Source organism: Bactrocera tryoni, chromosome 3 (genome assembly GCF_016617805.1).
Source record: "Bactrocera tryoni isolate S06 chromosome 3, CSIRO_BtryS06_freeze2, whole genome shotgun sequence".
Taxonomy (NCBI): domain Eukaryota; kingdom Metazoa; phylum Arthropoda; class Insecta; order Diptera; family Tephritidae; genus Bactrocera; species Bactrocera tryoni.
The window spans coordinates 33,567,070-33,579,549 of NC_052501.1; the positions used below are offsets into that span (position 1 = coordinate 33,567,070).

Sequence of the window (12,480 nt, forward strand, 5' to 3'; positions counted from 1 at the left end):
TATACCAAGATGTTTTACGAAAAATATTATATCCTAAAATCTGAGAAAAATGTGACTTTATCGCATATAAAAAGTACGTTTGTTGCGATCTGATTCGTTACTATTATATTTTAATGATATTTTGGGTATCTACACATATTTAATTAACTTTTATATGTGTGTTTGACGTTAGCCCTTTGTTCACCTTCTATCGCTTACCTTGACATGATTAATCTATTATAATAGGCCCGGGAGGAGCAAGCGCGCCTTGAAATGAAACATCGTAAAGAGGAAGATGACTTATACCGTAAATTTGCCCGTAAACGAGAGGAAGAAGATCGCAAAATACAATCCGAATTCCAAGACGAATGGGAACGTGAACTACAGCGCCTCACACACAAATTCGAAAAAGAACTAGCAACTTCTCGGCGCAATCGAGATGACCAAAATATGCTGACGCTGCGGCATGAGCAGCAGAAGGAAGATCTGGAAAAAAACATGACACTGCGGCGTAGCAAAAAGAAAGAAAGCATCACACGTAAAATGCTAGAACATGAGCGATATGAAACAGCCGCTTTAGTGGATCGCCAGTCGAGTGAAATGTTGGAATTGATTAGTGCGCGACGCTCGGAATACATGCAAAATGAGAGTATCTTTTTAGATGACGATTTCGATGAAGGCGCGGTCCCACTAGAATATCCGATGGTTGCTCCAATACCAGCTCCACCAGCCGTTAGCAAATTCCAAATATACACTGATCCTATTGAATTCGAAGATGTCGATCGCATTGCAATATCGGTGAGTTAATAAAATAATAAATTAATATTTTGTGCATAATTTTCAATAATGGCATTTATATCATCTAATATTTAAATCAAAAAGGTAGCACAAGAGGATCAGAAGACCTTCACGGACTTAGTGCGGCAGTTAGTCGGTCGTTGTACCACAGACATAGAAAAGGCTCGAACGATCTTCCGTTGGATAACTGTTAAAAACTTAAATGCAATGCATTTCGATGATGATTTGCGGGGTGATACACCCATGGGCTTGCTGCGAGGCATCAAATACGGTACAGAGAGCTATCACGTACTATTCAAGCGACTTTGCAGCTATGCCGGGCTCCACTGCGTAGTAATTAAGGGTTATTCGAAGAGTGCTGGTTATCAGCCAGGTGTCAAATTCCAAGATTCTCGATTCCGTAACTCTTGGAATGCGGTATATGTTGCGGGAGCTTGGCGTTTTGTACAATGCAATTGGGGCGCACGCCATTTGGTCAACGCGAAGGAAGCACCTAAAACTGGACGCGGCAAAAATGACAGTTTAAGGTAAACCGTCAACACATTGACAACATTCAGAAAATTAACATAAAAATTCCGAGCAGATATGAATATGACGATCACTATTTCCTTACCGATCCTCGGGAGTTCATTTATGAATTTTACCCGTTACAAGAGGAATGGCAACTGCTTAAACGACCCATAACTCTACGGGAATTCGAGAACTTACCGTTTGTGCGATCGCTTTTCTTCCGTTATGGGCTACATTTCGCGGATGAAGGTTATGGCGCCGTAGTCTTCACAGATGACACTGGTGAGTTGCACATATTATTTGTACGCCATATTACATACATATTTACTAATTTGTATGGATTTGTATTTATGCATAGGTGCCGCCACTGTTCGTATTGCCATGCCCACAGACATGCAAAGTTGCCTGATTTTCCACTACAATCTTAAATTTTACGATAGCGATGAAGACTCCTACGACGGTGTCTCCCTGAAGCGTTTCGTTATGCAATCAGTCATTGGAAACATTGTAGCTTTTCGTGTACATGCGCCGTGCTCAGGAGCATTTCTTCTCGATATATTTGCCAATGCTGTAACCCCTCAGGAATACCTCACTGGCGAACCTATGAAATTTAAGTCCGTCTGCAAATTTAAGGTTCGTCAACCAATACTATTTCTAAAGTTTCATTTATCTCCATATCAAGGCAATTATATTAGCGGCAAAATATATATTTTAAGCAAAACAAATTTAGCATCATCAACCGAAAATTCATTATAATAGGTTATGTTAGACGGCTGATCTAGAGAGATCGTGAACTGCTATATGAAGTCTTTTGTGAAGCCATAGAAAAGAAGAACTTCTGTGTTGGATATTTAAGTTAGCAAAGCGATTAGTGGCCAATACAAATTTGCACAGGCGTTTAATATCCATTCCCACTAATTCGGTGGGATGTCTGAAGGTACGCGCTCCCAAGTTCTTAAACCTTGACCTCCCAAACGCGGGAAGAAGGAAGTGTTAATATGTTCACACTTCGTCTTCTTCCATACAGCTACTGCAGTCAAAAGAATTTTGCGACAGCGCATGTACTGATGGTAGCTCAGCTAACTAGTAGTATAAAGCACGAGGATTCGGGAGCAACGACCCGTGATAGCGGTTACTAGTCTTACCACAAAGTGACTTGATGCCATTGATAACGAGGTTAGGCATTCCTTCACCAACCCTGAACGCACCGTTAAAGGGTTTCAAGGCTAGTATCGCCGCCCTGCTATCTGAGTGGATGGTCACTTCTCTGAATGAGGCTGCACTCTGGAGCAATAAATCTACTGCTACTGGGAAAATACCTCAATAGTCAGGAGGTCTGAAACTGGAGTTGATTGAAAGCTCCTGACAGTAAACCCAACACCAACTTAGACCCACCTAAACCCTTCTTGCAAGTGTGGTATTTTCTAACATAATGGGCCTGACTATGGTGTCGTAGAGCTAGAGGACCTATTTTGGCGAGAGGATCCACCTTTTGCCAACGGCTCCAAAGCAATACAGCAGTACAAGGCAATAATTGCCTTTTTTGCTCTCTCTTCGATATTCGGCTTCCATGAAAACTTCCTGTCTCCCCGGGAACTTAAACGGTTTGAATGAATTGATCGCCTAAGTCAAGTGTCATTCATCCAGAATCTTTTAACACCACTCCGAGAGTTACCTCTCTAGGGGACGCATTGCTCGGGATCAATCAAGGAGTATCCGAAGTGTATCTTCACTACAAAGGTACGCCTGAACCTAGAGAACTCTTGGCAGCTTGCCACTTTTTCGCAGTATCTTTTCCATGAAGTCTCTTTGCCTTTCTAATCTCGAACTTATATATTACAAGTCCCGCTTAATATAACGTCCAATTGTCAGTTGACTCCCTCCTACGGGTCTTGTTGAATTAACGACTGCAAGATGCCCTGATTTCCGAGAGTTCTATAGTTCCTTCGGTTTTTTCAGTGGACAGGAGTTCTTCAGTGCAGCTTTACACTCAAAGCTAAAGACTTCTACCCACTAGTAATCAATGAGTTCGACCCCGGCACGAGTGGAAGAACTTGTCCCAGCCTTTTGCGGTACACTTCCCACTTTGTATTTCTATGATTTCTATAAGACTTTCTAGACGGAAATTCTCCGACTAGATTGAACTCGATGTTCCTGTGATCTGATCAAGGAAGAAGTGATCGGGTCCTTGGCGAGTTTTCAGTTTGAGATCAGAGGTACAATTCCGTTCGAGCGCAGGGTGAGTTCAAGAACCTTCTACCTACTTCGTCCTCAACCCAGAGATGCCGCCACTAGTAAATTGATCTCGGCCGCCTTTGCAAGTTGGACGTTAATCTGAAGGAATCTTATTCTTCAGACTCTCCTCTAGATGCGCTAGTTTAACGCCCACGTCGTGCTTGACCCGCATCTCTTCAAACAGCCGATTTAGGCTGAAGACAAAGTCGCCAATTGACGAATCGCCCCCAAAAATTCGGAAAGACCCGGATTTTTCTCCATGGTCGTTTAACCATCTCCCTATGTTGTATCCACCCATCTGAAGCCTGAACGCCATCAGCTTTGAAATTCGTCGGGAGTATCCTAAGGACCACGTTTTCGAACCCATAGCATATGGCTCCCTTGGTTTCGTTGAGAGTACCGACAAACTCCTCATTAAGCGGAATCAGCACTTGACGAGGGGATTCCTCGATTCTCTCCAGCTTTATTACTCTTCTGCCATGCGTTGGTAGTGAGATTTTACAATATTTTACGATTTCCTCAATCTCACATGCTGAGGAAGGTTCAGCTGGCAACCAGACAAGAGCCTTAAGGCGAAGCGGAAGGTCCGGTTTGTCCACAGCCTCTTATCTGGATCCTTTCCATACCTCTTCCACCCGAGAGATTTCTTCCTTATATAGGACAAGCGAACGTTCATCAGTATATCTTATGAACCCCATTGTGTCATCCAGAACTCTCACACTTTGGGAGTGGCCCAGGGATTGCTATGACCAACTTTAATAAAACTGAGGAGATGCCACCATCCTCCCTGCAATTGAGATCGAACACGCCAAGCTTTATAGAGCCAGAGTTTTGATCAATTTTACTAAAGGTTTGCCCTGTCCCAGTTCGCAGTCTATTACCAATGGCGGTTTTCCCCTCATGTCAAGCAGCACTCCAACTCCCAGGTACTGATCTAGGCATCGATTCACGATGATAATATGTTCGTTAGTGTTTAATGTATATGAACAAGTCCCTCCGTTTTAAAGATACCGATATCAGACCACTATAACATATAGCTGCCATACAAACTGAATAATCGGAATCAAATGCTTGTATGGAAAACTTTTTTTTCAACGAGATATCTTCATTTTTTAGATGAATTATTGGGAAAGGGAATTGTTCATTCGCCGAAGAAATTGTTTAGATCAGTAACTGGATAGCATATTGTTTCCATACAAATTGACGGATCAAAAACAAGTTTTTATAAGTAATATTTTGTATTTGTGAACAGACGTACTTAGTTCAAGATTTAGCTACTGTTATAAAGGGAAAACATTGGCTTTACTTTTAAAAAATATATGTTTATAATTTTTCATAATATTTAGATATGTTGCGAAGAACTACAAACAGTTATGGTACCGTTGCCGGATTGCGCAAGTGGTGAATGGGGTCCTACAAAAGCGACTAGGCTTTTTGGATTAATACCCATAACGCACCAAGTAAGTACAGATTTCAATTCGTATACTACTTAGAAGAGAATCGTTCACAACAGCTGTTTATCTGCAATATACAAGTAGACATTGTCTTTAGAGTAATATTATAAACAATCATCAATAATTGTAGGATCCACTTATATTTGCTGGACGAAGTTTAGACCTTCAATTTCGCATGTCAAGGCCTTTGACAGACTTCATGGCCACGCTGCACAAGAACGGTGTTGAAGAAAAGAAACTCTCCAAATATGTGACGCACAACACATTAGACGACATTGTGACATTCATAATAAAGTAAGTGGTACAAAATCTTAAATTCCAACATGTCTGATAACGATTTGTTTACAGTTTTCCCGAGGAGGGTCAGTACGGTTTAGACATATATACTCGTGAAGCTGGAACCATGGCTTCGCATCATAGTCACTCTGCGTCAACGGGTGAGAAACACTTGCTCACCCACTGCTGTAAATACTTAATCAATTCATCGAAGCGGAATTAAATTGGCAGAAATGCATAAGAGATACAGCTGTATGAAATTGTTACAATATTTTTAGTGAAATGCAATAATTACCAATTAGTTGTAAAAGTTTTGTATGATTAATACCGATTATGTTTTAAAAGTAATTTCATGCATATTAATATATTTTAAAAATCCAAATAATATTGAACTGTGTACAATTTTACAAATGCATATGAACAATAAATATACATACCATATATACTATAAATTAAGTTAATTGAAATATTGGCATTGAATCATTGAGCCTAGGCATTAAATAATCTGATTCTGCAGAGATTGATTCAAGGAATACCGGTAATACATATAATTGTTTAGATATTAAATCATTTAAAACAAGTAAGGAAGGTCTAAGTTCGGGTGTCACTGAACATTTTATACTCTCGCATGATAAAGTTATAATCGAGATTTCATTATACGTCATTTACATATTTTTCAAATACCGTATTTTTGTAAAGTTTTATTCCGCTATCATCATTGGTTCCTAATGTATATATTATATAGAGAAGGCATCAGATGGAATTCAAAATAGCGTTATATTGGAAGAAGGCGTGGTTGTGAACCGATTTCACCCATATTTCGAACATGTCATCAGGGTGTTAAGAAAATATTATATACCGAATTTCATTGAAATCGGTCTAGTAATTCCTGAGACATGGTTTTTGGTCCATAAGTGGGCGAGGCCACGCTTATTTTCAATTTTTAAAAAAAGCCTGCGTGCAGTTCCTTCTGCCATTTCTTCCGTAAAATTTAGTGTTTCTAACGTTTTTTGTTAGTCGGTTAACGCACTTTTAGTGATTTTCAACATAACCTTTGTATGGGAGGTGGGCGTGGTTATTATCCGATTTCTTCCATTTTTGAACTGTATATGGAAATGCCTGAAGAAAACGACTCTATAGAGTTTGGTTGACATAGCTATAGTAGTTTCCGAGATATGTACAAAAAACTTAGTAGGGGGCGGGGACACGCCCACTTTTCCAAAAAAATTACGTCCAAATATGCCCCTCCCTAATGCGATCCTTTGTGTTAAATTTGACACTTTACAGGTTTTCGGTTTCCGCCATTTTGTGGGCGTGGCAGTGGGCCGATTATGCTCATCTTCGAACTTAACCTTCTTATAGAGCCAAGAAATACGTGTAGCAAGTTTCATCATGATATCTCAATTTTTACTCAAGTAACAGCTTGCACGGACGGAAGGACGGACAGACAGACATCCGGATTTCAACTCTACTCGTCACCCTGATCACTTTGGTATATATAATCCTATATCTGACTCTTTTAGTTTTAGGACTTACAAACAACCGTTATGTAAACAAAACTATAATACTCTCCTTAGCAACTTTGTTGCGAGAGTATAACAATAGAAATACTCACGTTTTACTAAAACTGAAACCTAAATGTTCCACCACAATTATTTATAGAATAAAAAGAAAAACTTGAATAGCAGAGCAATATTACGGCGACCAATACTTCTCTAAAATATATTTGATCAAATAGTTGATATACTGTATATTTCAAGTATAATGTCACTGACAATTTTCCTTCTTTATTTTTTAGCGATGTCGCTATGAGACATGCCCAGATTTTCAAATTTTTTGCACAACGTCAATTTGCGTATGTGACACGAACTATTAAATATTTTTAAGTACTAGTATAGAAGGTTTACTGTACTGTTTTATTTTACAAATGACTGTAATACTGACTTCGAAATCGTCAATTGTAACGTATAAGAAAAAAGTATAATATTCTGTAATTTTCTGACATTTCATCATGTGTTATTATGTTTTATTATTTTTTCAAAAATTTGCATTTAATTAAAATATTATGGCAAAAAATGCAATTTTGTTGGCAGGATTATATCTATTATGGTTTTCAACTCCACGCGGAATTTATTTATTGCCCATTTATTGCTTTTCGTTGTTGCTCGCGAAAAGGTAAACACTTATTTAAATGGGCATTCCTTTTGATTTATATTATCATGACAAAAATTTAAGGGCCAAACCTGATATGCTTCGCATAAGGAAAAGACTTAGAAATTCATAAGACCAAGTAAGTCAATCACTTTTTTTACCAAACCATGAAGGAACGTTTCTATAAACTCTCCAGTTCCTTGCTGCCGATAGTTATGAAGAATGCATTTTAAATGATTTTTATGGCTGAAGAAACCTACGATATCTATGGTTGTTACAAAACCTGCTTCTAAATATTATGAGCACCATATTTGTGCGCTGTGGATAAAAATCCAATGACTGACGCTTCAAAATTTTAATTTTACGAAAAACGCATATTTCTAGGAGTGGTAGATTGTATTCAGTTTTTATGTTCGAAACACTTCCCACGATCCCTTAATTTTTTTTAATGTTTCCAAATTTTGACTTGTCTCGTACGCGTACACATTTTTCACTTTCACATGGGTTTGTACGTAACTGATGAAAATAGTTCGAAATTATAAATAAAATAGTTCTTTTTACCTATTTTCCATTTTCTATTAATTTTTTACCAAATAAATTAATTAATGTTTAACTACAACTGATTGTTAGCAGTTGAAAATGCTTGATACTCTAGTCAACCCCACTGGCATAGAGTGTAAAATAGTAAAACCAAAAAAATTGGAGAAAAATTGGGAACTCGTTCAACCGAAAATTTTCAATTTTACGAGTTCGTAAATGAGCGTAATCGAAAACCTATAAAAAGCCATAACTATGCACTTGTGGGCAAAACATTTTGAAAAAGTGGGCGTGACCACGTCCTCTAATAAGTTTAACGAAACTACCAAAGCTATAACAACCAAATTTACTGAGCACAAATATTATAAGAACTTCTACCGACAGTGTGAAAATTTACGAAATCGGATGAAAACCCCCTATGACGGTACTATTAAAAACTACTAAAGGCGCAATAAATACACCAGAGGCATTAAATTTTATCTCCGAGATGGTATTAGAGAGCTTTATAGGAGCCAGTATAAAAATTGGACAATGGGCGTGGCACCGCCCACTTTTCGGTTAAATCCGATATCTCAGGATCCCACTAATCGATTTCAACAAAATTTAGCACGTAGCATCGCTTTCATATTCTTATATCACAGTACGAAAATGGTCGAAACTGGACTAAAACTACTACTATACGACGATATTGACATAATTCAGCGAATTAAAAGACTACGCTGGCTAGGTCATGTCGTCCGCATGGACGAAATCACTCCAGTTCTGAAAGTTTTTGACGAAGTACCTCCACTTCGTTGGAAAGATCAAGTGGAGAAGGACCTGGCCTTGAATCTCCAATTGCCGCCAAGCAACGAAAAAGAAGAACGAAACTCGGCTATAACCACATAAGCCGCATCTACGCCAATAAAAAAGAAAAGGAACGTCTTTCAGTTGGCAAAGTTTAAAATATTTGTCCAGCACTTGTCCAAAGTCGCTTTTCTCAACTTCCTCCAAAGATGTAACAGCATCTCTGAAATAAACATTTTTTTTTATTAATACGAACAATTCCCATTCATCGGAGAAAATGGCTGTCAAGAGGAAATTTCGGTAAAGTAACTTTGGTATTCTTATTGAGTTTGAATCAAAGGAATGACATTGTAATTGAGCCATCTTCAAACTTTAATTAATCCTCGTTTGAATTCGAAAATGCGTTGTCAAGAAGAAGTAAAGACTTTTGAGGCAATCCGACTAGGATTTCGCCTAGTTAAAGAATATATTTGCTAGAGGGTATCAAGTTTATAGTGTAGTTGAAGAAGAAGAAGAAGAAAAAAGTAGTAAAAGTAAATTACAATTTACGGGATCTCGAATTTGGCAATGCAGAATATTTGGTGATATGTATATACATAAATTTAAAAAATTAAATTACTTACAAAAAAGCGAGCATTTTAAAGCTTCTGTAATATATTAAGGGGTCAGTAGGGTAATCTGGCCTGTTTTTTGCCTTTTTTCATATTATAGAAATTTTTATTCTACAATAGAACTTTTCTCACATTTCATGAGGTATATCGTGGAGTGTATAAACAATTTTTTCGGAATTCTTTGATGACATTTGTCGGAAAAATGGGTGAAGGAGATGCGTTTTTTCACGGACACGATTTCTCATGTTTGGATCATCTGAAACACAAAAACCCAATTTATTCTTAAAAAGTACGTGAATGGCTATCGATTCTAGTAGAATCATGAAAATATGTTGATAAATAAAAATGTAATTAACGTTTCATTTTTTAATTTAATGATCATTGTCAATATATTATAAACAAAATATGGGACGATAGCCAGGCGTTTTGTGAACATTAAAAAAAAATTAAGCAAATCGGCTGAGTGGTTACTGTAGTTAGTGCAAAAAAAAAGTATTTTTGAAAAAAGATTACCCTACTGACCCCTTAAGCCACTAAGGGATCCGGCCTCGCGTTGCTGTGGTATATATTTTATACTATTATTAATATAATAGACTATTCAATACAGTGAAAATTTTATTTGCGAAAAAGGGCAAAAACGTTTTTGTCGGTATAAATATCCAAGGGGTTGTACTTGAGGTTTAATTTTCAATATGTTCATACAAATAAATTTCATTGGAAAAAGTAACGAGTTGTCTTAATAGATTGTACTTAATAAACATTAACATTGTGCGTGGTTAATGGAGATGTCCGCTTAATAGAGCGTTCATTTAATAGAGCTTTCACTGTATTTTTTATTTATGAATTGTTTTTACTAACCTATCTTCTAAGTTAGTTCGAACTGGACACAGTGTGCTAAATTTTACTAAAATCGGTTCAGTAGTTTAGGAGTCCATTGCGGACAAACAACGTGACACGTACTTTTTTTATATGTATAAAGATTTCAAAATTTAATTCGTAACCTTGTTTTCTATGAACGTTGGTTTTCACTCACTCACGTCACTAACTTTGAAATAAGTTAGTCTAGGACTGAATGTGTTTTGTTTTTAACTTTTAATATTTGTGATGTTAGTTACTTATTTCTAAATTTAAAAAAATCCATACCGCATCAGTTACCGCTATAAAATGCTGCCAAATATGCGTACCGCTCTGAACACATAGAGAGCGACACGACATGACTGCACGACAGTGAACTGTAAAGTGCTGAACACATAGACATCTGTCAAATATTAAAATACACACGTTCTAATCGACAGTTATTTAGAAAGCTGCACGACTACACGACTGCAGGCCGACAGTTGTCGCTCTCGCTTACTTCAAAATATTCTTATATTTTCCAACAACAGTAAAGTAGACAGTAGAGAGAAGTGATGCCACTGATATGTAAAATGTAAAATTACTCAAAGCTCTAACAAACCTGACGTTATTTTATAAATAAAAGCAAAAAATAGCTCTGTTATATCATTTGTAATAACAATTGACAATTTAAAACAAGTAAATTTACCTATTTACTTATTTTTTCATACAAAATTTCACTTTGAACAAAATATTAAAATTTCATTGAAGTGAAAGGGACAGCTGTGTTGTCTTGTGTACATGCCGGCCATTGTTATGTCACTGCCTTCTTACAAATGTTAATGTAGAAGGATTCACGACGTCATTTACAGTTCACTGTCGTGCTGCCATGTCGTATTGCTCTCTATGTGTTCAGCACTTATCACATAGAGAGCAACAGACTTCTAGCGACATCTGTCAAAAATTAAAATTCACACGTTCTTAAGGACACAATTATTTTGACAGCTGTCCGACTCCATAAGAACGTGTGTATTTTAATATTTGACAGATGTCGCTTGGAGTCTGCTCTCTATGTGTTCCATTACCGTTTGCGAAGTGAGCTTAATAGAAAATTTTTGAGACTTGAGACGATTTTGCTATTCTGTAAGTGACAGTGACAAAATCTTTACATTTCATTATTCAGAGATGTTTTTACACTTGAATGAAAATAAATATGTCGATAACAAATATTAAATTTTCTATAACATAGTAGAAAAATATAATTACCAATAAAAATAAAAATATATGTTGACTTTGTTTCATAATATTTACGAAATCTATGTAAAATTGATTGGTTTTTAATCTTTTCGTGTTTTAGTTGCTTACAAAATATAAAAAAACGACAAACGATTAATAAATGTATATATATGATGATCTCTATTCAGTATATTCAAAATGGCAAACAAGAGTTCCTTTTAGTTTTGTGACCTGCTAACTATCCGGTCTCAAATTTGAGGCAATATTTTGAGACTAACGCTAGAGACTGTTTAGTGAATAGTGAATATGAACTAGTCACAAATTGAGACTTCAAAATGTCTCAAATAGTGACTACAGACTGCTTTCAGAATCGCGCTATTAGAGACTTGTGTTGGTACCACTGTACGGAATCGCGCTGTAAATGGAGGTGTTTACAAAAATTAAATGATTTCTATGATATTCGGTCCTACCCCCGTTGTCCTTTTAATTTTCGTTTCCTAGTTGTTATCGTCGTTTCGTTTCTAAATTCCTATTCCTCAAACGTCAAAGAAAAGTTATCGAAATTTTAAATTAAAATTAAGAAACTATGATAACGGCCAAACGACATTATTTTTCTTTTGCAGAGCATGTTTGAACTATTTTTCGAGTTTCAGTACAATAAGACAACAATCAAAAACTCTTCCTAGCTTCTGAATTCGGAACATTTTTTTTATTTTGAATTTTAAAGACTTCCATACCTTAAATATATAAATCATAAATGTTAAACTCTGTCATAGATAAAAAAAATCAATTTTACAAACTTTATATACTTTATATCATCTCCTTCGCGACATGGAGGTGCAAATGAATAAATTTTTTTCGAAATACCCCTTCAGTAAATATTGAAATTCAATGAATTCGCAAAAAAAATTGTTTTTGACAAAGTTGCAGACAAAACAGTATAATTTTAAGTATAATTCTTATTACAAGTTTCTTTGAAATAAATTAGATATCGAAAAACTAAAAATCTTTCGATCAATCTCAAAGCCATCCTATTTGTAGAACCATGAACAATTTCAATAAGATCGATTTAC

The 12,480-nt window shown here is 36.4% G+C and overlaps 1 protein-coding gene across 4 annotated transcripts in view; it reads left to right on the top strand.

Annotated features, from left to right (window-relative positions):
• The window catches only part of LOC120771600 (hillarin), a 35,315-nt gene extending 29,640 nt beyond the window's left edge, over window positions 1-5,675 (top strand). For all 4 annotated transcript variants that reach the window (XM_040099677.1, XM_040099676.1, XM_040099678.1 and 1 more), the window contains 7 exons: window positions 226-777; window positions 862-1,304; window positions 1,361-1,569; window positions 1,646-1,920; window positions 4,869-4,982; window positions 5,107-5,270; window positions 5,325-5,675. In XM_040099677.1, coding sequence (XP_039955611.1) covers window positions 226-777; window positions 862-1,304; window positions 1,361-1,569; window positions 1,646-1,920; window positions 4,869-4,982; window positions 5,107-5,270; window positions 5,325-5,475 — 1,908 coding nt within the window. In that variant the 3' untranslated portion in view covers window positions 5,476-5,675. The remainder of the gene's footprint in view (window positions 1-225; window positions 778-861; window positions 1,305-1,360; window positions 1,570-1,645; window positions 1,921-4,868; window positions 4,983-5,106; window positions 5,271-5,324) is intronic.
• Window positions 5,676-12,480: the final 6,805 nt, after the last annotated feature.